The 26,814-nt window shown below is 37.0% G+C and overlaps 1 protein-coding gene across 1 annotated transcript in view; it reads right to left on the reverse strand.

Annotated features, from left to right (window-relative positions):
- Positions 1-26,814, reverse strand: part of DOCK2 (dedicator of cytokinesis 2) — a 197,500-nt gene that overhangs the window by 168,708 nt on the left and 1,978 nt on the right. The window contains exons 2-20 of the mRNA XM_074916479.1: positions 23,243-23,326; positions 20,338-20,378; positions 17,571-17,626; positions 17,314-17,410; positions 16,767-16,915; positions 14,637-14,772; positions 12,304-12,458; positions 11,574-11,655; positions 10,974-11,109; positions 10,481-10,556; positions 9,442-9,518; positions 8,964-9,089; positions 8,001-8,125; positions 6,571-6,669; positions 5,038-5,110; positions 4,859-4,962; positions 1,663-1,846; positions 1,463-1,560; positions 80-169 (exon numbers count right to left, since the gene is read on the reverse strand). Coding sequence (XP_074772580.1) covers positions 80-169; positions 1,463-1,560; positions 1,663-1,846; positions 4,859-4,962; positions 5,038-5,110; positions 6,571-6,669; positions 8,001-8,125; positions 8,964-9,089; positions 9,442-9,518; positions 10,481-10,556; positions 10,974-11,109; positions 11,574-11,655; positions 12,304-12,458; positions 14,637-14,772; positions 16,767-16,915; positions 17,314-17,410; positions 17,571-17,626; positions 20,338-20,378; positions 23,243-23,326 — 1,988 coding nt within the window. The remainder of the gene's footprint in view (positions 1-79; positions 170-1,462; positions 1,561-1,662; positions 1,847-4,858; positions 4,963-5,037; positions 5,111-6,570; positions 6,670-8,000; positions 8,126-8,963; positions 9,090-9,441; positions 9,519-10,480; positions 10,557-10,973; positions 11,110-11,573; positions 11,656-12,303; positions 12,459-14,636; positions 14,773-16,766; positions 16,916-17,313; positions 17,411-17,570; positions 17,627-20,337; positions 20,379-23,242; positions 23,327-26,814) is intronic.

Here is a 26,814-nt window from a genome sequence, read left to right on the forward strand (position 1 = left end):
CATGAAAGAAACAACTTCATAGCTCATTCAAAATTATAATGTTCTTCAAAAAATAAAATCCTTCAGTGCTGACTCTTACCAGTGCATCAAAGACAAGGATGTCATACTCATTACTGTGGGAATGTTCCATCATGATGTTAAACAGTGCATCCAGTGTATCTTGGAGAAACTATAGAACATGAAATGACAAACTGGTAACCAATGCAACTTTAAAATCTCACAAGTCAGATCTCAGATAGTAGACCTAGATTCTCCCAAGTCAGAATTTTAAAGGTCTATATTGAAACATGACTTAAATTCAGAAAACATTTCTGGGGATTTAGGCTCTAGTTTCTTTAAGAACCTACATCCTCAGAGACATTAGCAATCAATAACACATGTTTAACTCAAAGCTTATGGAAAAGTTAAAAATATGATATAAACAATATAACTACCTAAAACTGCATTCCTAGTTCCTTAGAGATGCAGATTAATAGTTGCTATTTTCACATATACATGATGATTAAAAACACATTTCATATTTCTGTGGTCTGATACAAAGCACAATTTAAATCAAAGGAAAGCACCCCAGTGACTTGGGACCCAAATCTTTGGTTAAAAATAATTTCTCTTTCTTTTTTTAAAGTTATCCTTCCTCCTTCTCTCTAGAGGGGTATCTTATGCTTTTATTTAAAGAGTAACACAAATGTAATAGTGTCTGCCACTTTCCAAAATATTAATAAGTACTTATTTATATTATACTCATTAAATTAACAAAGCACTTCATTGGATACATAATACTTTTTTAATATCAACGTGGAAATTAATATTAAGAACTGTAAAGAAAGCAGTAGGAATTGTTTGTGATGTTTCAGATAGACAAAAGCAAACAGTTGAATAGACACTGTGGAAAATACAATCACTGCCTTCATATCCTATCAAGTTTTTAAATTAATTTTTCTGTGCATGCTCAAAATTAAAGTTTACCCGTGGCATATACATAAGCACCTGACCAAAATAGCAATAACTCCAAATAATATTCTTAATATTGAATTCTCCATTCATGCACAAAATTTCCAATCAAATAAACCAACAGAAAGCAGAAAAGGATCCTAATAAATTAATTACCAGTGAAAGCAGGTAGATTTGACTAGTAATCTCGTCATCTCTACAGTAGCCAATATCAGAAATCTCTGGGAGCAACAAGTAGGAAACAGATGGCTAACACTCTGAGGAAACCTGTCTAGGTGCTTGCTTCCTTGCTCCCTCTAATGAAGAGCTTTGCTCATGTCTTCTGCAAACGCTCCCTAGCAAAGGCATTACACTGAATGACACTCATAAAATAAAGGAACATAAAGAAGCCTGTCAGTTACACTATGTTTACTGTAACCAACACTCCAGTTTCCTCTTATTTTTGAAACTCTGTAGCATTTTTTCTGCCATGGTATGAAGGGACTTGAAAAATAACTATCTGAAGACATACCTTCACAACTTCCTCTCCATCCACAATCTTCAGTTTTTCCAGGTTCTCCTGAAGCAGCTCTGGCTTCATACGCCACTTTAAGAGACCTAGTAAGCCCACTAATAGAAAATAAATGGACAGATATTAAAATTTAAAACGTGATTTATCATTTGTGAGAATGTCTTCTTTCTAAAACTTCTGCCTGTTTAGAAGATACATACCATTCTGAGTTAACTTTGTAGAACAAACAAGAGTTGAAATATAAAATGCATCACGTGAGCTTACTGAAAGCCCCCCTACAATACTTGAGTTCCTGACTATGGTTGCTCCTTTATTTTCTACATGCTGACGTGTAGAAGGTAACGTCAAATAAGCATTAGCATCCTCCATCTTTTTACTGTCCCCCTGAAAAACAATATACCATTTATTACATATTTCATACCGCTGGGTTTCAAATTAGACTAATTTTGTACTTTCTACAGAAGTAAACAAAAAGCTATGTTTCTATGGAGTTAAATGCATGCACTAAAGGAGAAAGAATACTCCAGTCCCAGCATGGCTCATAAAGGTAAACCAAGAGTTGATGTTAGTCAGCAAGAAAAGCTGCAATGAACATGCAGGAAAAATACTACACTGAAATTATAAAGGTATGTATTTTAAGGTGTAGTAAGGAACTATGACAGGTGACATCCCTGGCAGAGTAAGAGCAAGAGACAATTTCTCATTGAACCGTCAATAGCTACAGAACACAATAGACTATTGACCATCACCTTGAAGATTGTAGGATATAGACACGGGATACAGAAAACACAGTTACCATGCCTGCACACAATTTAAAATAGAAAATGGGACTGGACAGGTTAAAAAACAGCAGCACTATTTCAGTATGTTCATTATAACTTAACAACTGGACTTTTAACATGAAAGATCTGGGCATGGTAAGGCTATATTTTAAATTAGACAATATGCTGCAGTAATTAAGTGACACAGATATCACAGAACTTATGCTTTTCAGTAGAATGAACAGTACAAAACTAGAGTGCCAACAGATATTTTTTCCTCCTCTATTTCATCAAGTTGCATGCCACAACCCTCAGAGATTTTTTTTAGTCTCAACTTTTGATTCATACTCCAGACAAAAAAAGCAATTCTTAGACAAAGGCAATAAAAATCATACTCCTCACTGTTTAGAGAATGTAATTTTTATTTAACAAAACTACTCTAGAAAATTTCCCCAATGACTTTATGAGACTGTCACTTAAAGCTACATCATGACAGATCTGACTCAACTGCAGACCCTCAGTCTACAATTGTCCATAAACAATGAGTTACAAAAAACATAATCTAGAATGATTTTCTGAAGTTTTGTGTTTGTATCTGATTCAGTAACTGTTGGTGTGCAGTCTCTACTTCCTGTCAAACCAGAAGGTTAAAAATGGATTATAAAGAGACCTAGACAGACAAAAGCCAAAATCTTTATGCAGCAAAACAGACAGCCTTATTAACTTTTATGCTTGTTACTAAGCTTGCCAAGTAATTACTTCACAGAATTTCTGGAACCAGAAAAGAAACAACTTCCACTTTTTGAGACAAGTTAGACAATGGGAGAAAGACTTGAAATTTTGATCCAGAAGCATCTCAGAAAGATTTATTGCCTGAAGGCAGTGAAAATACACTGTTTAAACTTTGCAGTTTTCAAATTACTTATTTTGAGAGGCCAGATGTACGACTGTTTAAAACACTTACAGCTTACAATTACTGTTTTAAATACTAGAATAGGCAAACATATGTCAGAAAATCTGTCTGTTTCTCCTAAACATAAATTAGGTCAACTGTGTTCAGCATTTCCCATCTACACTGTCACTTAAGGAAAAATTACCCAGTTGATGCAGATGGAATTTCATAACCAACATTAACCAGACAGTCATATGACATGGTCATTATTTTCCTTATGGTCTAAGTTGGTATCAGTGAAGAGAAGATAATTAACTATACACTGCCATTAATCTTTTTGGACTAAATAACTTGATTTAGTTGCACGCATCTCACTTGCCATTAATGTTATGGCAAACTAGTTTACGGAAAAGAGCACTAAGAAATATCTGAGGTAAAAATTCTTCTGTACTGGCAGTGATTTCTGGTTCTTAGTTCTTGCTAAACACTATTCTCCAAGGGAAAAAAAAAAAAAAGGCAACAAAAAGTAAATCTTGAAAGATCTGTTCCCTGCTTCAGTTCACAAAGTCAAAAATGCTACCTATTTCCAATCAGGGCTAGTCAAAACTATTATTTACAGACAAAATCAAGTTCCTGAAACTTTCACTTTTCTACCTGAGTAACTACATAGCACAGTTTCAATCAACCAATTCCCTAAGATTACATTCCCTGATTATTCACATGACAAAATTTCTAAATGAATCAAAGCAACACCTTTTCCCCCTTCGGCAAGAATAATGGTACACATCCAAGTACTGAGCTTTAGCATAACTTCCTCTATACTATAGAAGGTCAAAAGCACAAACTTCAGTAAAAATACTATTTTAACTGAAGAGTAACCACTTTTCATTGTGCTTACATAATGTGTGTGTCTAAAATTTAAAGCAACATTTACTGACCATGGAACAAGTTACATCCAATTATTTTGTTCAGACAAAACCCATATTTGTCTTTGATAGAATAATAAAATTAATCTAGCACTAAGAAAACAAACAATGCAAAGACATCAGTGTGAACATAAACGTGTCTTGTGTATAGACTTAGTAAAACCATATGTTCAGGTTGATGCCTAAGCTATAGTGTCAGTTCAATTTCAGATTGAATGTACTGCACTGATCTAAGGAGGACCACTAAACGGTTGTGTAAGCCTGACACTTTGTATAAACGGTGCAGGCCTTGCTAATGACTACACCCTTGAAGAGGAGCTAAAAGTTTGATGAGGGCAAGATCTTGCCCCAGAAGGAGCCAAAGGCTGGATGATTGCCCAAGAAGCACAAAGTCAGCAAAAATCTGTGGTAACTGGGGGAAAAGTAAAGGTGGCAGCCAGAGAACACAACCACCAGCTCAATTCAAGACTAAAAAGACTTGTCCCCCCATGCCTGTAAAGAGCATGCATGCCAATTTACATAGAAAGAGAGGCAAATTGAAATACAACTAAGCAATAGCAGATGTAATGGTAATTACAGACCAATGAGTGGAAATCTAGATAGATTTTTACGAATCATGTAGCAAGATAAATAGGCTGTAGTTCCTTTGTGTGGTGTGCTACCTTTGTGGAATTACCACCTAGCAGCCATCTCTGTGCAGACATGAAAGAAAATAAATACTTCAACCCAGTGTGTATTGGCTTGCATACTGGGTGAAAGAACCCTTCTTTGGGATATTTGTGGGAGGAAAAAAATGGAAAAAAAATTGACTCAATACCTTTAGGACTAACAAATCATGGATGCCATCTTGAAGAGTTGTTCCATCCTCCTTCATTAGTCTTATGTAGGCCATTGCAAAATTCTTTTCTCCTTTATCTTTAGCTGCAAAGCAAAATATTTTCAGTTGACTATCCATCAATGAATTGAAAGTCACTAAAGTAAGAATTTTTTACTTACACTCTTGAGATGACCTGTGTCGGAACATGAAGCGCAGATGTATCCTTTGCATGTCTTCAATAGGGACTGCAACCTTGTGTAAAATCAGAAAGTAATCAATAGAGTTGGGGGGGGTGGGGGGTGGGGTGGGGCAGAAGGTGCTTTATTATGTAATAAGCTCCTATTTTAGAATAAGTAAGCACCACTTCTGCTGGCCCCATAATGGCTTTCACAGACCGTTTTGAACTATTGAGCCTGATCCCAGTAGCCGAAGTGGTGGCTGATAAGCAATAATCTGTTAGAGTTTGCTCAAAGTCTAGCACCACCAAAGGAATGAAGCACTGAACCCGATGAGTTAAAGCACAGAGGTGTTTGTACACTAGAAACGAAGTACACTGTAGTCTTATTACTTACCCTGTTAACCACATAGAATTATGCAACATCTCTGCAATCTGAAACTTCCACATTTCATATACGGAAATTGATGACCAATTTAATAAAAATGTGAAAATAGTATGAAAATTCTAATAAAATAAATTCAGCGTATTTTTGTGATTAAGTGCAGTTTTAAAGACTTGAGCAGAACCACTGAAGCTGAGTTTATTCTTAAAGTAGCATACTTGCTTATAACAAATATGCAACAAAAAAGGCTAACTGCATAAGAAAAAGCACAAATTTTTATATTATCAAGTTCATAGTTCTAAAACTTTAAAGATCTGTACTCCTTTGTGTTCATTCATAACTTCCCTTTACAAATCTTACTGCATAACACTCCTTCACATTAACTACACCTTTCAAAAGGATCTACTGCTAATGATTCTATATAAAAGTTTGAATTACAGAATAATTTTTAAAAATAACTAGTACAGTAAGCAAAAAATGAATGGGTCAATGTCTTCAACAAATAAGTTTCTGCTTCATATTACATTTTTATTGCCTCCGTGTCTTGCCCAGTATCACCAACACACCTTAGTGTAGTAAGTGCTGGCTTGTCATACATGGCAATAACATCTTCAATCATTGTCTTTCAAAAAAATCATGCTTGCTAGCAAGCCTGAGACATGCTTTAGAAGAATGATTCCTGGAAGCTTCTGGGCATTTTCCAATCAGACATTAACGCTAGATTAGATAGTTATTGGTGTGTCTCTAAAGAAATCCAAGACAGTTTTTTTCTCTGAAATCATATTTGGGGTGGGTTGTTTTCATTTGGGGGCTTTTTTTTTTCCCCCATCATGTAATTGAAGCTCATCGCCATTGTTTCACCTCAATAGAACAAATGCAACATTTCATTTTTGATGAGCCACGTTATGAGTAAGGTTATCAATGATGACCTCATCTGTTTTGCTAAAAAAAAAAACTTAACGTTTTCTAGGCCAAATTTTAAGCCTCAGTAATCATGTATCTCTACTAACTGATGCATGACCATGGCTCCATCCTTCCAGCTGTATGAGGAACAAGTTATTTTCTAGAAAAAAACTGATGCTGTGAAGCTTGTCTGTGTAAGGTACTAAGAAATGAAGAGCAAAAAGCAGGTGAGAAGTCCCTACGCCATACCTTTAACGTTTCCATCCAACGTGGCTGCTTGACCTGATAGTAAACAACTGATCTGTATTCACTCACGGGTTTGTCCCCCGCTCCCAAACAAACGGCATTCTTAAAAAAGAGGGGGAGAAACAGTGCTCAGTGGCTCATTAACTTCAGTACGTTTTCACGGCTCCGGCAGACCCAGGCGGCCAGGCCGGGCCCCGCCCGGCGGCGCTCGCTGCGGGACGCGGCCGTGGCTGCCGCCGCTCCCCGCCCGGCCCGGGCTCCGCTTCCCGCCCTCGGCCGCGCAGCCCCGGCGCCTGCAGAGCGGCAGGCGGGGCCGGGCCGGGCCAGCGCGCTCCTCCGCGCCCTCCTAAACCCGCCGTGGCGGCCGGGAGCAGCGGGGAGGGCGCCGCTGCGGCCTGCGGGGCCATGGCGGAGCTGAGGCGAGCCCGTCCGCGGGGCACAGGCCCCGCCGCTTGCGCCCGGCCGCCCCAGGGCCCTGCGCAGCGCCTGCCTGCGGCCTCGGGGGCCGGAGACACGCCGCCAAAGAGACAGGGTCGGGACCAGCGCAGCGCCGAGACCGGCCCTTAACAAGCAGTTTTGAATTTGGATATGGTGTCATTCAAAACCAACCAACAATGAAAGCACCAGCGAGAGGAGGTGTTAATATCAAGATACTGCGCTTCCCAAGCTTCTGAACAGTGGAGCTTTAAAGTGATGGTTTAGGTCAAGCATTTGATTCTAGTTCGGAAGCCCATTTCAGCAAGTCAAGAACCACAGTGAGTTACTCCATCTTTATCTCCAGAACTGTCGTCGTTCATCACCCTCATAACCACTGTACTGATTTAGTGAGCACTGTAAAGCTCAGAAAATCAAAGGCCAAAAATCACCCCTGAAGACTGAACTGGTGTTAAAAAGCCCTACAGGAAAGACAAAACCGCCTTAAAGGAGAAATAGAATAACAAAAAGATGCCGCAAATATTTATGGTGCATATGTACAGCATCCACGCTCCTCTTGCCACTAATTTGGTTATTTGCTATGTACTTCATTCAAGGGAAAATGACACTGTTTTCCTGGCACAAACTGAGGGTTTGTTATGTAGTAGAAATGTACTTCTAATGTGCAAATTGCATTCCTATGGGAATTTCCGCAAGAGAAACCCTAGAGTAAGAACACAGTAATTGTCAGAAACAGCATTTTTTCCCTGGCACAGCTAAAATAGGTCGTTCAATGTTATTTCTTGTTACAGTTTTTTGCAAGACATTTATAGGACTTTATTAGATATGTCACTTTAAACATAAAACTTACCAGTCACAAGCTGTCATATGATGACACAAGTTCCCAACTGCAAGTTTTTATACAACGGTATTTTATAAAAATTTGTATGTTTAAGGCTTACTTCTAAAATGAAACTCATGTTTCTACCTCCATCATACGGAAAAAAAAGAAAACTTACTGCCATCACTTTTCCTTCTTCATCACAGACACACATTATCACTTCCACATTTCTCTGAGTTGTTTTATTGTATTTGTCGAAATCTCCATACAGCAATGTAATATAAATGTCATTTCTTATATCTCCTAAAAAAGAAATCGAAAGGTCAGAACACAATCAAAATGCTGTGAGAGCATAGGGTCAGCTGAACTTCACAAGAGTGCCTCTTTTTGTGCAGTGAAACAGATAAAAACATATTTTCTATCCAAACTTAAGTTTTCAGGTCTGCTCTTCTCAGCTAAACTGATACTACGATGTGATGTGAAACGAACCAAATAGGAGTCCTCAGTGTGACTTGAAGCAATTCTCGTCCAGCACTGACACCTGCTGGTGAGGTGACAGGTGATGCCTCTACTGCGTTTTACCCAAGTACACAGCTCTTTCTAGAGGGAGCTTCATGTTTTAATATGCTCCTGCGAACAAATTAATATCGAAATTGGACTTGAAGGCGGGGGGGACGGGGGATTACATTTCTTTTTTCAAAAAGGAGCACTGCAGACAGTGAGTAACTTTACTTGGAAAATATTATAAGTAAAAAAAAAAAAATCAAGTGATTGTAAATGCATACATTTATTATTAATAAAGGACAGTGATGTTACAATAAGAATAAAGTTATTTTAAAATTCAAGTAAGCATCCACCATAATCTACTTCGAAGACAAGAAGACTATGTACAAGGAGCTGGGATTATCCCACAGTGTCTTGATTTTATTTTTTCTGTTTAAGTACTAGAAAATACTTTCCAAGGATTTAGCTATTTTATATAAATCTCTAATATTGGAGCAAAACTTACCGTGAAGAGTGAATTCTAAAGAGCCTCTGAGTTACCCATTACAGAATTAAGTAAATAAGGCTGCAGCTGATGCTCATTAACCTAGGGAATGAAAAAAAATCCATTCCTATCACAGAACAAAGCACCTCCTACCTGGCATGATTATTTCAGGAAATCCTAGTTTTCTAGCAACAACAGTGGTTCTGTCTACAAGATGTGGATAGTCCTTTCTAGTTTGAATCACATCTCCAACAAGCATTTTCACAGTTACCCAGACACCTATTAAGAGGGGAAAAAAAAAATTAGATTTATGCTAACGAAAAAAAACCCCAACCTCTTTAAATGATTGCCTCTTCTACCCACCAAAACAGCAATAAGAATTCACTTCCCCCACTTCCCTCAGCTGAAACTAAAAGCTCTATAATCAAAAACTGTAGCTACTAATTAGCCTCTAAGATTCTGCAACAAACTCATGATTCTTCACTTCCAGCTTCAAAAGCTGACCCACCTCCATGGTGGTTCTACAGCTCTAATGTAAAAGCCTTTCTCTTAAATGTAAACAATATAAAATGAAGTTCCACAAAAATACCTTGTTACTTTTAAAAACAATAAGAACAACTTAAAACTCTACCTTGTCCACCACTGTCTCCTTTTGATGCAGTGACTTTGCTTAGGAGACTGTGTAAAAAGTCATTCTCTGCCACTACCCTGCGGGAGAAACAACAATGTCTACTAGGAATTAAGTGCTAAATATATCAAACACCACTCAGAACACAGATGACAAACAGCCTCAGCCCTCTTTGCAGTACTTGACCTTATTATGATACGTTCAGTAATTTCATTACCTCTCACTCCAAATTACAGACCACTCACATTAAGCTTATGTGTACAACGAAGTGAAAAAAATCAGTTAACAACGTTAGAAATGGCGTTTTGTGACAGACCAACAAATTGAAAGCTTATAATTTTGTAGGAATGCACACCATGAATGCATTAACCGGCATGCCAGTCCAGTCCACTTTCCCTGCTAAACAGCCTGACAAATGAATGAACTTCAAAGCTTTCAGCTACTTTTGAAATTAGAAATGAATTCTCACATAACATGTTGAATCATATTGTAAACAAGTGAAATAATAAACTAGTGTGTGATACCTGTGTCCTTCAGAATTAAATTCATTCTCCATAGTACATAACAGCAGTGCTATGTAGAATACACAAACATGTTTCCAGTGAATACTTGCATCTCCGCACTTGAACTGCGAGTATCAAATTTTTAGGCAACCGGTCTGACATTTCTTTTGAAGATAGTTAATGTGTGACAACTGAACTACTTCTTAACTGAAACCCAGTTTTCACTCAGATTTTTCTCAAATTCAAAACAGAATCGATCATATAACTTTTTAGACTTGGGGTTTTGTTCAATGGGACATGGTATCAACTGTCTGAAGGAGCACATTCATAGAAATGTACATTCATTTAACATGCTATGTAACCCCTATCAAGTCTTAAATGCCTTTTAAAGTGATATTTAAATAATTAGCACCATTGCAATGTAAAATTATTCAAAGGAAGAATTACTTTTTCTTGACACATTTCACAGCTTGTTACAGCCAAAGAGATGCAGAAATACTTTTTTGCATACAAAAAAAGATAATCTATGACTATCTTACGGGTGAAAGGGAATGAAATGCTGCTTTTCTTCATCACTTTCAGCTTTTCCTTTTATGATATCTGTAATGTCCATAACTAGAAGAGTAAAAGAAAAATCATCAAAACATATAGCAGAACTGCAAAATATTTCTTCTTATCTATGAATACTGTGCATCTATATTCTTGTGCCTCAAGGTAAGTATAGACTCCTCACTAGCCAGCAGTGTAGCCTACAGGGGTAGAGTTGTGGGGCAGAACACTTAGTGCAAAGTCCACATTACAAACATGATGTTGTGTAAAGGGAGAATTACTTCAAATTAGTTTGGGTCTAATCCTGCAGAACTAAAATCCTAATGTAGGAGCAGTCTTTATGGACTTAAAAAAATTAAATATGGAAGATGCTTGATATAGCTATTTTGTATCCTGACATGTCTTGGTAGAAATTCTACAGTCCAGGGTTGGCAATTATCACCGGGGCCCTGCTTCAGATATAGCACAGGAGACGTCAGTTACCTGCCACTCCAAAAGGACGCCTTAGCCCTTGTGTGTATTTCTTTGAGTTACTGTCTTTGAGATCCATCCTTCCAACTCGGACTATTTGACAAACTAAATAAATTTTGTCTCTGCTAAGGTCTTTGTTTCCAAGATCCTAAGATACAAACAACAAATAATTGAAATATTACTTGGGGAAGAACCAAGTTGTGAAATTTAAACAGGACCTCCAGTAATAAATTTAGCCTCAGTAATCAATGGGGAAAAAAACCCAAACAAAACCCCCAACTGAGCCCACAGAAAGGAGGAAAAACCTGACAGTTCAATGTTTGAATATAAGGTGAGATAAATAGAGAGAATAGTAGCAATCAAGAGGTACAGCAGGTAAAAAAATATCAACTCATCAGTAAATTTATGAGGCAACCAATTGACTTGAAGAAAGGACATTGAAGCACTGTCACTGCCTTAAAGCACTTAATGACTGGTCAGCTTCTTCTCTTTCTATGATTACTTCTGCTTCCTCCTTCATCTTGCTCAACCTTCAAGAGTTCTGGTAGTGACCACAGAGAAGAGACAATCTAATTTGCAAATACAAAGTAAAATAAACTGGAAAACACTTACTGTGAACACTACTTTAAGATTGTTGAGCATATCAATTTCCTTTGGAAAGCCTCTACTCCCCCATCTCACCAAGTAGTTCTCACTGTTTTGAAGATAAATATCTTATTGTCATGTGATTTTAAAATTCTTCCCTTCCACAGTACATTGAAAACCACAGTACATAACAAAGCTTGCATCACAGACTGCGATGATTGTCACAATAGTCTGTGGTGATTGTTTAACTCCAATACCAGATTAAAAGGCCAAGAAGAATGAAATACAAAATACCATCAGTAAGTTTTGAAAAATAACTTGAACAGAAGACAGAATGGCACTTTTCAGGGGGGAAGCTTCTTCATCAGTCTGACAGGAATACTCAAGAGAATCTTAATCTGTCTTTGAATTTATAAGTTATCCCCATTTTGTCCCCTTCCCCATTTCAGCACTTTACTCCAGACACCGCACCATTCCCCATCAATAATAATCTCTTAACTTTGAAGTGGTCTCAGGCTTCTTCAGAACTCTGAAATGTTCAATTCAAGAATTACCTATCAAAATATTTGGAATCCCTTACCCTAGAATTCTTTTGTAGCTACCAACAACTAGATTCATGCACACTTTGCTTCCCTTTTTGTTTTCTTCCTTTTGTTTATATCTTCTCTGCATTAATTAGCATGTTGGCAACTATTTTAGTTAATTTTGGCTAGCTCCTTTCGCTACTCTTTTGCAATAAAAAGAAGAGAATGCTTACCTTATAACTGTTAATTTCTGTGGATCATATAGTGACATAAAGAGTTCTGCATCCTCTCCAATTCGGCAAACAAAATTCCTCACAAAGACATATAGGCTGTGGGTGGGGGATGAAGACATTCTGGAGTATGATGCATAATCTGGTTGATCCTTTGACTACTCAAAAGAAGGAAAACCATTAGCTACATCGATGAATTAGAGTGGTGAAATACTATAAGCAGTTTCATTTTTTCTCATATGTAACAGTTAATCTTGAAAAATTGTAGAAAATTTGGATAAAAATACTTGTTTCCAGCAAATAAGCATTGCCCTGTATATTCCTCTGAAAGACATTGCTTAATAATGCAAACATGACTAGCAAATAAGTTTCTGACCCTCCTCAACACTTCACCAGTTTATCAGCTTCCTTTTCTACTATGAAGCTAGAAAGTTAGCAGGTTAGAAGGTGCAGAAGTGACATAGATATGGAAGATCCCACCTTCCTCTCCAGAGCCTTCACTGTATGCAAGGAGATGAAAAGCTCGGACTGGGTTCATCGTAACAGTGCACCCAGATTAGGGAGCTACTTCCATGCGCAAATAATAAAAAAAGCTGATGACAGAGACCTTAAACATCTTTTGTAGTACTTAGCAAATTTATACTGAGTAAGAACTTCCTTGGCCTGGGTTTCTAAGCACACTATACTTTCCAAGTAGGCATGTCCTTTTAGAAATGGAACAGGAATTGCTTTGTTTTATTAATATTTCCAAGGAACACAATAGTTAAGCTGTTTCTCTTCCTTCTCCTTCACCTTCAGAAATGTGACTTTCTTGAAAACCTTACATTTCTTTTCATTCAGGAAAAGAAAGCCAGGTTGTTTCCCTACTGTATATGGATGTCTTCAAAACCTTAACTCCCAAGAAAACCAGGTTGCTTTTAGCAGAACTATTCTTAAGTCCTTTACTAAGATTTTGGTTAAAAAATGTGCCTAAAAGATTTGACTGGTTTTGCTATGATGTAAGAGCTTAAACCCCTTTAGGAGAAGAGAGCAAGGAGTTGGACTCAGTGATCCTTATGGGTACCTTCCAATCCGAGATATTCTATGATTCTGTGACTTCCATATTTTAGACCACTTCATCAGCCACTGGGCAGTTATATAAGGGGTGAAACTTTGTCACATTTTTAAAGAGAATAGAAAGTATCAATCTGTCACTACAGAGGCAAGCCTACAAGTCTGAAAGAGATGATTTTTGAACCCAGTAGGATATAGCAGAAGTCTTACTATCTGCATTGTAACTGGGTTTCAGTGTGCTAGGAACACTAGCAAAACAAAATACACCTCTCTGAAGGAGACAAATAACATACTGAGATTAGGACACAGCTGAGCACGTTCACCAACTCAAAAACAGGATCCTAATTTCTAGCTACATCCCATTTTAACCACCTGGAAACAGCTACTTAATATTTGATGGCCTTAAAGCTCTTTTTACCCACTGTTTGCCTCGGGTTTTAAAACAAACCAGCAGCCTGTTGCAGACTCTCAAGTTTAACTTTCCTTATCTTGTCAGTTAATGGGAAGCAAGATTCATTTAGTGACACTGATGAGACCAACTCTTAATGTGTTTTCCAGTAATTTGTCACAGGCATTACTGAAATGTCATGACAGCCCAAATTTTTTTTGTCAAGTGTTTTACTTGCTTTATTACTGTTTATTTTCTTATGAATGAAGAAAAGAACCCATGTATCTTAACCAGTCCCTGAACAGACTTAATATAGAAAAAGGTCAAGGAAGTGTAATCACCTGCTGTGCATTTTAAAAGATGAAAGTTATGCACTCATCAGCTTTGCTTATGCATGCTAACTTCTAGTGTCCACAAGATTATGCTGAGTTGCTCTTTAGTGAGCTTAAATTCTTCAACTTCATCAGACTGACAAGAAGCAACACATCGCAAACAACTAATGTCACAAGATCTTCCAAAAAAGAGCTTCGGTTAGTCATAGCCTGCAGCCTGAACTCCAAGTATTTAAGTATTCACTATATGAATCAGCCTATTGAGTGGCTCACAGATGGAATGAAGAGACATGTTTCTATTTAGAAAGCCAAGAACGGATTTAGAACTAGCTTTAAACACAGGCTTTCAGCCTAGCCCACAGCCTGAATCCAGTGCACAGATGCACCTAAATCAATTTGAGGCTTAACTGTATTTATAACACATGAATGTGAATCTACTCTTAGTTCAGAGACAAAAGTTTCCACTGACTTTTATGGCAGAAGGTTACATCCTGCAATCCTTGTACTGGTTTTTCATTTTGATTTTAGCAAAGGGAGCATTAAGTTCGACCAGTTATTCCTACCATTTCCTCCTTAATTCGCTCAGTGATTTTATTAGTTGCTTCTTCATGTGCGTGAAATAGGCTGATTACACTGGTTTTATCTGGATCCAAGATATTTCCATCTTCATCTCTAACTATTAGATCTAGCTCAAGTATCCTGTGAACATACAAAGAGCATAACAGCAGGTTTATTTCATTCTATAAAAATAAAACTGAGAAATCTAATGCACAAGGAGCTGCTTCAAGTTTTAAAGCAATAAAGTAAGTTTAAATACATGTAACAGTATTTTATTGAAGAAATATTTAACTAATCTGCACGATTTTCTTTTCAAGCTGTTGTATGGTAAAATTATCCATTTTAGGAATTTATAGTAATGTCACCAAAGCATTTAAATGTCTATAATAAAATAAATCCACCATGTTCAATGACTTCAAGCAGTATTCATCTCTTGCTTTTTAACATATAACCTTTGCAATCAAGATGCGTAGGTTTTTCCTGTTACCTTCTGCTTTTATGTTGCTTTCTTATTCTCCTAGTCCTGTTACTTAACTCTCATACAAATCATGCCTTTTTTCCTTCCACTCTTTTTATTTTTCCTCAGTGTTCAAAACTTGAGTCTCACCTCCATACATCCTACATATTCTTGCCCACGGTGTCATGGTGTCACCTCAGCCAAGAGATACCCTTTCTTGCCTATCCAGTATCTCACTCCTCCTTCCCCCTCTAAAATTGGTCTACTGCATGCCAGACTGCACCTTTCACAATTTCTAATATGTACTGGCTGCTTTTATGGCCCTGTTAATGTTGTTTGAAGCAATCTGTATCAGACTGCAAGCTGTCATCATCTTACATGGTTATCCACAACCTCTCCTCATTTGATGTTCAATCTCCTCTCCAACAATGACCCACTCAGTCTCCATTGTCACCCCCCTTTATTTCTTCTCCACAGTTTGGCAAGTTTCCTTCACACATAACAACTCAACCCCACACTTTCAGGCACTTGCAAATACTATCCATCTTGCACTTCTCTATACAATCCCAAACCATTTTAAACATCCCCTCCACCCCTGCTCCTCTAAAGGAAGGAGCTTACTGTCTCATACTTTGGAAAGAAGAAAAGACTGTGAAAACAGAAGTCTGAAAGCAAAGAAATGTTAGTGTTGCCTCAATCACAGCTAGGCTGCTTTGACTGGAGCATTTCAAAGTAGCATCTGTCTTGGAGTGACCACTCAGCTCCACACAGTGTAGAAGGATATGTGTATTCCCATAGCGTGTTCTGTAAGAACACAATTTACCAGAAATCTGTGCATCCAAATCACAGTGAACAAGAGTTTTATAACATCCCATGGTCAGTGTTTATGTCTAGCCACAGGTAAACTGAAGACTTTCAGTTGCATATTGGCTTTCAGGCCACAATAACCACAGTCACTTGCAATAGCTAAGTATAGTTTATGAGCAGGTTCCAATGCCTGTAAAGCCAATACTGTCAGGATTTCTTTAACAAGCTCTCTCTCCCCCTTTCTCAGATAGTGGAACACCACATTACCAAAAAGGTATTGTGTTGCACTGACTTTTCACTAGCAACAAGCAAACAAGGCATTTTGTCAAATAGCTATTCTATCCCTGGTAGTTTCACTTCTATTACTAGAACCAGAGTTCTGCCTGGAAATTCCCTAATAAGTTAGAGGGGGTAGGGTGGTGGTGTGGTGCCCTTAGCAAAAGCTCTTCACACGTCAGACTTTTGCTATTCATCCACCACACTAAGCTGCCTCAGGACTACTTCTGAAGTGGTAGCATAACACTGGTAGAGGTGGCTGTGTTTGTGAAGGATGAACAAGTTCTGGGTCCAAGTAAACTGATGTTGTATGTATATAAAGGCCAGTTATCTGACCTCAAATCTGTACAATTGACAAGTTCGTATATCTATAATTAATTAATATTTTGAAAAACTGATTTGCTATGAAAAGCCTCAACATGGTATCTACTACTACCCTAGGAATAACAGGGAGAATTTTGAAAAGGAAGATTCAATATGTCTAATCTCACCTTAATGAGTTACAAACTGCAAACAGAGTAACTATCATCCTCTCTGTTCTAGCTAGGTGCTTTACAATAAATCATGTTTCTCAGAAGCAAAAGAGGCCACTTACTTGTTACCATAATCAATTCTGGAAGTGACTTTCTGTTTGAGTTCTTTGAGCTCATCTTTTGGCAAAGTCCCGGACAGAAGCTGTGACCGCCACTCCATTAAGTCATACATCATAGACTGCACCTGCTGGAACTGCTCTTTCTTATTTGTCTAAGGTATGAAAAAAAGCAATAGGTTTCACACTTCAAGTTGAAGTGTAACATTGGTCTTGACAATTAAAGGATGTGTCATATTTAATGCTAAATGCTTGTAGGAGCAAGAATAAGGCAAAGTACTGAGCCTGGCTTCCTTCCTCATCCCACAAGTTTATCATGTACGGGATACTCAAACTAAAGGCATGACACTATACCACTCCTTAGCAGTAAGTCAGCCTTTTAATTTAAAGGCATTGAAGAAAATGATAATCAACTAAGAAGTGATGACAAGAAGTAATTCTTAAATCCTCCAAGATTCTGCCTTGCACCTAAAAAAATACACTAATTTGAGCAAGGCCTCAATATTCATAAGTAGGACTAACAGGTCACATCCAGCATCCGAATATGTCATACCACATAGAGCTGTTTCCATATGCTTCCCCATTCCCAGAGGGTAGTTGTAACTTCTTGAACTAAAGGAATTTCAGCAGGTATTATATTTTCCAAATGTCTAGGAAAGAGAAGAAAATTTAACACAATGAAAATGAAAAAAATTATCTGAGTTTCATGGGTTTATATTATAGCTACTGTGTTTAAGGCATATAAATGCCTTAAAACTCATTCTTTAGCAGTCAAGATCCTTGATGTAATGAAACAGTTAAATTCAATACCTTTTCTTTTCAATAGTAACTTCCTTGATGTGGATGAAAGATTTAGGAAAGATTCCCTGTTGAAGAAAAAAAAAAAAGACAAAGCAACACAATCCACTTTTATTCTCCAAGAACATTAAAGTAACAAACGAGAGCTTTCCAAAACCCACTTCTAAATTTTCTTCATAGAACTATGACTATGAACATAAACCATAATCTCCAAATTATCTACTACCTATCTAGTTTTCTGTTCAGCTAGATGCATTTGTTTGCCAGACAAACTATAGAAGTTTAGTCATATCCTTTTCTGCAAACATAAAATACATAGAATTATACTTTTTTATAAGAAACACCATCTTACACCCCTGTCCCCCGTCTACTCCCACAGAAAAATGTACACACAGTGTAAATACATTAAAGAAATATTTTCTCTCTGCATGAGCCCATACATTTCTCATTTTCGGAAAAAGAATGCAGTCTAATTTAGAGATCAGCTTGATTATCAAAGGAGAAATGCTGATACAGGATCACTGCATCTAGTGAAAGGAAATCACTCAGGATGAATAGCAAAATGGTTACTGACATGGATAGTAAACTCAAAGTTTACTTGGAGGCATAGAAGCAGAGAACACTGTGCATAAACTAGAATTGCTTTAAGAAAAAAGAATGATCTGTCATAATGCACAAAGTAGGGAGATGCTTAGTAAAGCCATAAAAACACTTAGTAAAGGCCTCCTAGGTATTTGTGGCACCATTGCAATTGAGGTTCTGGTCTCATTTTGTACTACCTAGGGCCGTGCAGCAAGATGCCCAGCAAGATGTAGGTGTATCAAAGGAGGCACCAGATTTCATTACATTCTCAACATTTATTTTTAATTGACCTGTGTAGAAAACAAATGGTCACCAAACAAAATGATCTAATGTGATGTGTTCTTGCTCTACAGCAGCTGAAATGTTTTAAGTCATCCTAATGGAATGTTTGACTTTCAACCTATCCATGACAATCCTCACATTAACTAGCAAATCTAGTCTTGGTAATAAAGCTAGGTTCTTCTTGGATTCTTCTCTGTTCAATAACTGAAATCCATATGTGGTACTTTACAAAATCTTTCCCTCAATTAGATTTCAGCTTTTATAACCATTTTCTGGATCTTAAAATACAATCATGCCTTATCACTTCCCCAGTTTTTCATTAAGATTTAAGTTCAGAAGAGTCCATGAAAAAGCAAAGAAGAAGGTCCAATTAATAAAGTAAAATTAGCGAAAACTTAGTATATGAAATTAATACTACTTAAAACATGTTATGCACATTGATCTTGATGTAACCTTTACCAATACTAAGAATTAGTTAAAAGAAAGTAGTTAGTTCTGGTAAATATTTTCCCCTTTAATTTTGGACTGTATTTTAAGAAATTAAAATTGAAATTTTAAAGAATAAACAACAATAGCATTTTGAGCCAAAAGAGTTGCCAAATGAGTATTTAAAACACAGTTATAGTACTGGACAGGATGGGAGGATAGTTAGCTGTTCTCTCATATCCACCCTCAATTACTGCAGATCAGCGCTGATAGTAACTACTTCGGGTAGCTTCCACTGAAATACTATGCTGTATCAAGAACTTATGGTGAACTGCCTTGTCACTAGCCTGGCTTCCACCTTATCTGTGATGAGCTAGAAATGGAAGCAAGCAAATAAGATGTACTACACAGTTGTATTGGAGCTCATAAAACATGAGAAACAACAGGTAGAAGCCTGTAGAAAACAATTATCCATAATTATCACAAATAATTATTAATTCCTCTGTCTTTTAGGATGTGTGGTCATTGAGCAATGAAGTGAAATAGTAAATCAAGCATCTAATAATTCCAAAAGGAAACTAAAATGTCTTACTATTACATACAGTTTGAAACTAGACACAAATTAGTTGCTCTAAGATAATGCAAGTTATTGCTAATACCTACAATCCACTGAACACAAAATAAGACGGAGAAATAGACAACTTAAGACTGTTTTGATTTTTTTCTGATGGCATATTCTCTGCCAACAACTGTCCCTCTGCTCCCCAGATATCCCTTTTTAAGTGACTGTGAAGGTTTTACACATTTGTTTTCCAGGCTACAGAGAAGCAACTTCCACCAAACATTTTTACTGTAATATAGGCGTGAGTCTCTAACTTCAAATGCCTTTGCATTACTGATCCCTAAAGAATCTGATACTAAGAGCAAGTTTCAAAAAAAAATGCTTTTCTTCTAGAAAAGTACATTTGAAACTAAAAAGTAATTTTCTTGCTATCTGACTCAGGAGTCATCATACCCACGATGAAAAAAAAAAAAAAAATCATATGTGGCTTTCCTTCTTTAGGTATAAGAACAATGACTTTTTTTTTTATTAATATGATTTTTGTACATTAGCAATATATTTAAGCCTCATGGGAGTTGTTCACATTGAATGTAGCCTTTAAAATCTTTAGGAAAAAAGTGAAGAACCAGACACATCTAGCTGTAAATTAACTCGAAAAGTTGTTTCAAATAGTGTCTTCATCAATCAATTAACCTGAAGACACAGCAATTTTTTTCTTCATTGGTCTGCTTCTCCCAGCCCTCACTTCTAATATTTACCAACATTGTCCAGGACAAATGCTGATCATTTTATTCATCTTGAAAGGAAAGAGAATGGAGATCACTGACTTCAGAGATTGGAGTAGGACTATATGATAAGAGATACTGAAAACCCCACATATTGGTTTGATATCTTAAAAACTATCTTAGAGGAATGGTGTGATCTTACCTCTAATCCTTTATGTCTTAGTAGATAACCCTTGTACCAATCTAAAAGGAAGAAAGAGTGCACTTAGTATGACAGAACATATATGTAAAAAAAGGATATCATAAAATAACGGGTTTCGCTTCATATAAGAACTATCTAGCATAAGGTTAATAGTTACTTCAAAAATACATAGCTGAAAGCGAATATCACTTATGTGAATATACTCACATAAAAAAGTTAGGATCTGTTCTGTAATGTAATATATAACACACACACACACACACACATATGTGTCTCTCAACCAAGATCACTCATGATACTGGACAGCTCATGAAGCACTTCTGACTGTGTTCTAGATGTTGTATCAATCCAATACAGTACATGTTATTTCCAACTTCCTTGAATGTCAGAGGAGTAAGCCGTCTTTCTTCCAGGAGGAATTATAGCTTTTGGACTCAACTCTAATAAGCAGCTTCCTACTGTAAAGTTCAAGTTAGAACCTCAAGAAAACAAAGGGCTATTATGGGGCTCCTGCTCCATTCATAACTAGAAACCCTGTCTGAAAGAAGGGAGTGCAGTATGGCAGTAGTGGCAATTAAAATACTAATTCAGCTTTCTTTCCATCTATGTCTCAGTTAAGTTACCAGAAACTTCTACTTAGAACTTAAAAGGAAGAGTTCAACCTTGCTAATTACAGCAAAAGCCATGTTCACTGCGCACACATTCCATCATGAAACATTACGTGCATAGCAACAGTAGTCAGCTCTGCTGAATATTTCTTTTATTTCACCCCAAAGAAAGCATTTTATTTCTGACTATAATTTCATGAACAGCTATTATCTCTTCCCTACCACCTTTTCTCTCTCACCCTTTCTAAAACAGCACAGGTATTTCAGCCAACCAAAACATTAAAAAACCCCAATCCCAAACCCCAAACAATACTGTCAGAAAGGCAATGTGAAAAGTCACAGGAGAATCGCTGACCTCAAAAAAAGACTCAGGACAGATGTTTTTCAGGTTTTTCAACACTGGGATTTTTTCCCAGTATCTTCATAACAATGAAATTCCAACTTACTTCTAAAACTGAATTATTTGCACATAGTCTCCAGTTTACAACCAAGTGTGTAAAACTATTTCATCCCATTTGCTATGAATGCACATGTATGTTCTGTGCATATATTTTGTGCACGCAAAACAAACTAAAATAGCACATAAAAAACGCACACAGAAAAAAACCTGTTACTGTTTGTTACTCTTCAGCTGCAGCTGGCAGTATATTTTTACGGTATCTGATAAAAGATGAACTTCCTCACTTGCACAATACAAAAGATTCCACTTCTTCACTGACAAACTTGTTTCATAAAGCAAGCTATGAGCTGGTGTGTTAAGGGCAGAGGATTCAGAAAATACTTTTAGAGAAAAAATAACCCCCATAAGATCACCATTCAACTTGCTAGGCTGGGCTGACAACATGACAACCGATGTACCACAGGAGTCAGAAACCTGAAATGCTGTTTCTGCATTTAACAGAGATGGGATGAGGAGGTTTCTGGTTTGCCAGTGTAATTTTTCTTATGCAAAATATTTAGAGTGGAGGCTTGAAGAATTATGCAGACCTTTCATTTTTTAGGAGAGGACACAAATCATTACTTACGACTTTTGAGAGGTGCATCTGTTGCCAAATAGTCTAATGAGTAACAGTGATATTTTCACTGATGTTTAGAGATACTGAATTTATCTTACAAATAGAAGAAGAAAAAAAATACTAAACACTGCAAGTTACTGAGTGGTTTGTCAGATGCTCTTCTCTCAAATACTTTGTTGTTTCTATGCAAAACAAGCTAGACCTCTACAGAATGGGCTGGACTCAAACAGCTTCAGATTCTTCGCAGCCTTATGACCACAACATCCGAAGTGTCTTTCAACACTGAGCTGTCTCTGTAACTGCATAATGCAGCAGTTGGCCTTTCTCTTTAACATAAGTACTGTTAATAAGCTACAACTGACAGACAGTGGAAGTAGGTTGAAGAAGATAATTTTACAAAACATTTTGTAAAGGTGAAGCACTTGATATATTTTTTTAAACTCTTACCTAGTCAAGAACATCACTGCAGATTGAAAATAAAGAGCTATTAAATGACATTTGGAGATATGTAACTGTTGAAGTAGTAGTAATAATTGCACCCTTGATGCTTTATACTAATAAAAAGTCAAGTAGCTCTGGCAGACTTGGGAGAGAACTCAGTAAGATTGTGAAGATGCAGATCAAATCAGTATGGTGGAATACATTCACTACAGTATCAACAATGAATTCAGCTTCACAAATGCACAGAATTTCATGTTCACATATTGTTCCACTGCTTGTATTGATTTGAGTTGGTCACAGATCTCCACATACCAACTACATAAGTTTGGATCAGCATATCATCTATCTCATGTATAACTCGTCTTGAACTTGTGCTGTTTAGCATGTTCAGCAAGTTAGATAGAAACATTTCTGAAAACTGTCATGCCCCCCTACAGACTACTTTAACATACTAGATTTCCATCTTACACTGTAGGGTGATTAGCGTGCTGAATATCTCCTAGCAACATATATTTAATTTAGAGGCAAAACCATAAAACTTCAATCAAATCTAACATAACTTCCATCAGGTATATTACAGGCTGGCATGAATTTCACAAATTCTGCATTCACCTTGATGACTTCCTCATTTGGTAATAACTTCCCAAAAAACCCACATGTACTGTGACTGTTCTGATTTTGGCTGTCTAAAAATGAACAGGTTCCTCCTCAAAAATAGAACACTACCACCAATACAAATCAGAGCATTAGACAACTATCATAACACAAAGAATCTCTGTGAAGTAAAAGGATTGATTTATTCACACAGAGAAACCTATAGCCTGAAGGCAATCAACTTACCTTCACAGGACTCCAAGATATGGACCACATCACCAATCTGTAGAGGTAATTGTGATATTCCCGTGCCTTTGAAATTGTAGATAGCTGAAAAATTAAAGGATGAAAATACTATTTTTCAATACTGCCGTACACTACAGTTAAACTGAAAAACACACACGGCTATTAAGCTTCTGGTACTAGGATAAATACATTAGAATAAACAAACAGAACCATAATTCTGTTAAGCTTCATCTGTTCCCATTACATAATCTCTTTTCTTGTGAAAATGCAAAGGTGTTGAAAATGGCCAGTGCTGAAAATAAATTTAAAAAAACACAGCCTATGCATGAAAACAAGCTATTCATAACAACTGCTCTGCACAAGATTTAAGAGCATTTATTAAATGCAGATCTTCAATATACACACGCTCATTGTGCTGGAGAATTGTTAGTCTACTGGTCTAGAGACAGTTTACAGAAATATATGGCTACACTGTCGAGAAGGGGCACAGAGATTCATACGAAAACCAAATTTACTGAAGTCTTTCCTGGGTTTAGATGCTTCATCTTAACATGAAACTGTGTTTCATATGGAAAAAGTAGAAAGTTTCATAATTTTCTGTATTTAATCACTCCGAAAATTCCACTGCTCCTGTGTTCTTTAAGTCTTCTAATCAGGTGCTTATCTATATGTGGTTAAGAAACAGCTAAGTTTCAGAGAGAATTCAAGAAAACCAGCTTCTTTACTAGTTTTTAAGTTCTAGGGCTACAGGATGTGGGCTGCTACAATAAGCATTTGTTTCTGTATATTTTTTTTCTTCTTGAGCTTAGTTATAGAATTTTACAACAGCATTACAGAGTAGAAGAGGCTATTGAAACTAGTATCACACAGGGAAACTGATTAAAATATGTAAGCCTGAAACCACAATTAAACTGTACAAGTAGGAACAGGACACTAACTACTAAACATGACCTCTGTTGTGCAGTAAAGATTTTAGTCAGCAGTCTTCTTCCTTTTCTCATGACAGTGTGCCAATCCAAGCACACATACAGAGCATCCAAACTTGCAGTATTTTGGACTAGAGGGAAAGTGATCTGGAAAGCTGAGCCTACCTTTAGTATATTCCTGCACCCCTTTTGCTCCCCACTCCAGGCTTTAAAGCAGGATATTCATCTCTGCTAGGCCAAAATATATGTTAATGACATGTTTTACTTATAAATTTTACTTAAAATTATGTTTACAATCTCAGATGAAAGCACCTTTCATGAAAATGTTTAAGGTAGGAATGTAGCCCAAAATAGATTCATCCTCTTCACTTTAAGTGTTCCAGAAATTGTGTTTCTTGTTTTCTTTTGACATCACTGTATTCATTGTATTTCTGGAATAGAAATTAGGAGAAATTTCAGGTTTAATTAAAAGCCTTGTTGGACTAAAATTAAGTTCTTATTTTTGTTGTCATGAAGAGTCCTTCCCACCAGTTCTTCCTGATTGGGTAGAGCAGGGCTTGAATCATTAAACATAAGGAGGGAGAAAAAAATAACAAAAAAAATCTTTGATGTGAGGCTCTGCTGTCCAGATTTAGTGATTTTTTCAAGAGAATCTTGAAGACACTTCCTCAGTGATGCTGAGAGAACTGCCTTAGCTCAAACAGAATCAAATTTAAGGAGTAGATGTGTATAGTAGATGTGTAGTTATGTTCTGACTGGCTTCATTTCATTAGTCTGGACACAGATGTCAGAAGTGGAAGATGGCAAACAACCATCCTGAGTTATTGTGATGTTTAAAGAGAGTTTTCCACCAGAGTGTTTGGTGGGGAGAAGAGTGGGGGTGTTCTCTCACTTTTCCTGAAATGTCTATACATATTAAGATTATTGTTAATTAGCATATACATTATATTTCAAAATACACACTGCTTTACTTGCAGCTGTATTTGTCTCAAAATACAGACACAAATTACTGAGTCATATGTTCACATTGCATATTGGTTTTGTTCTCAAACTCTTCATTTAAGAGCAATTAATAGATTGAAAAGTGCAGTAACAAACTGACAAAGGAAGTGGCTATCTGAACTAAGACTTTTCTAAATGAGTAAGTGGAAACAATGTGAGAGATTTTACTGTAGAATTTGGATTGTCTGGTAGGATGGGTTTAACAAGTTCCTTTACAATGTTTTAACCTATAGGCCTATCCAGACATTTTATGATAATAATTATGTCCTATATATCATTGCAAAAAACTCTATAAACAAACCTAATACCATCAGCTACATCCAGATGTATTATTTAAACACCCGACAGCTTAACTATTACCTCTGCTGATTTTTGAATTATTAACTGTGAATGAAAGTTTGACTATTGTGTTCAATTATATCTCCTGTCAACTGTAACTAATATAATTCCCCTTACATTAAACTGTGACCCTCTTCCATTGTGAGTATGACCTCAGACTTCACCAGCCAAGAGGAGGGTTCCTTTTCCTCCTGCCCAGATCTGTTGAGATCTTCAGGGTTGTATGTGTGTGGTTTTGTGTGCACAAATACGTATTTAATTTATTTTGCTCTTCCAAAACAGTATATGAAAAACCTGCATGGACCTGTATATAAAAATTTTATGGACTTAACATTTTTTTGGTAGGATACTCATTGCAGATTGGGTTTTTTAAAAAACAAATAAACTCTCCAGGCAGTAGAAATAAAGGCCCCTTCAAATCAGCCTGAAGAACTTTCTACCACTCCCCTCCCTGGCATCCTCTATCCCAGCCATAAATGCAAAGAGAGACAGTATCCTCAAGGCATGGAAGTTAGCTTGTTTAAAGACCCCAGCATTCATTCTAAATCCCAGTCGCAATTACTGACCTCAGGAGCAGCTAATGTCATGACAATAAGATTAGTGGGAGAGATTTGGATGGCATTTGCCCTCCCCAGCAGCACCAGGCTAAGGCGCTGCCATCAGTAGTGTATCTGTACACAGACGCTGTTGGATTCTCAGAGAACGGCGGAGCCTGCCCAGGAGCTCCAGCCTTAAGGCAGGGTTCCTACATATGGACTTAACAGTTCCTTGAGAATACAGTTAGCAAATCCCCTCCCCCAGATCAGCAAAGAATAGAAACTTTCTTCTTAGAACTCATTGTAACGTCAGTGGTAATTTTATAGCAGGACACACAGACAATAAACAAATAAAAACCCAATGGAAAAGCCCCTTAGATTTCAGGTGTTTGTTTTAGTTCCCTCAGGAGATGAGCTAAAAGCCAGCACACCACAACAACAGTGTTTCAGAAAGCAAGCCTAAAAAATACCAGGTCAAACTGCTAATATGAAAGATTTCCACACTGAACTCTGCTCAAGCACAAGTGGACTTTGAATTGTACCTCAGAAAGATGGAAGTGACTCCCAGCGTTCCCCTGAAGTATGCCCAGAAAATCCATTCTTGTTCAGCCACACAATGCATGCTGTAAATACAGTTAACTCTAAGAAACTTGTGTGTCTAATTCTGCTATCACTCCTTACACATGCAGCCACCCAGAGCGTAAGTGAAGACATCCACCAGTAGCCATCCCAGTAGCAAAAAAATGAGTATGAATGCTGAAGAAAATTC

This window comes from Athene noctua, chromosome 12 (genome assembly GCF_965140245.1).
Source record: "Athene noctua chromosome 12, bAthNoc1.hap1.1, whole genome shotgun sequence".
Taxonomy (NCBI): Eukaryota; Metazoa; Chordata; class Aves; order Strigiformes; family Strigidae; genus Athene; species Athene noctua.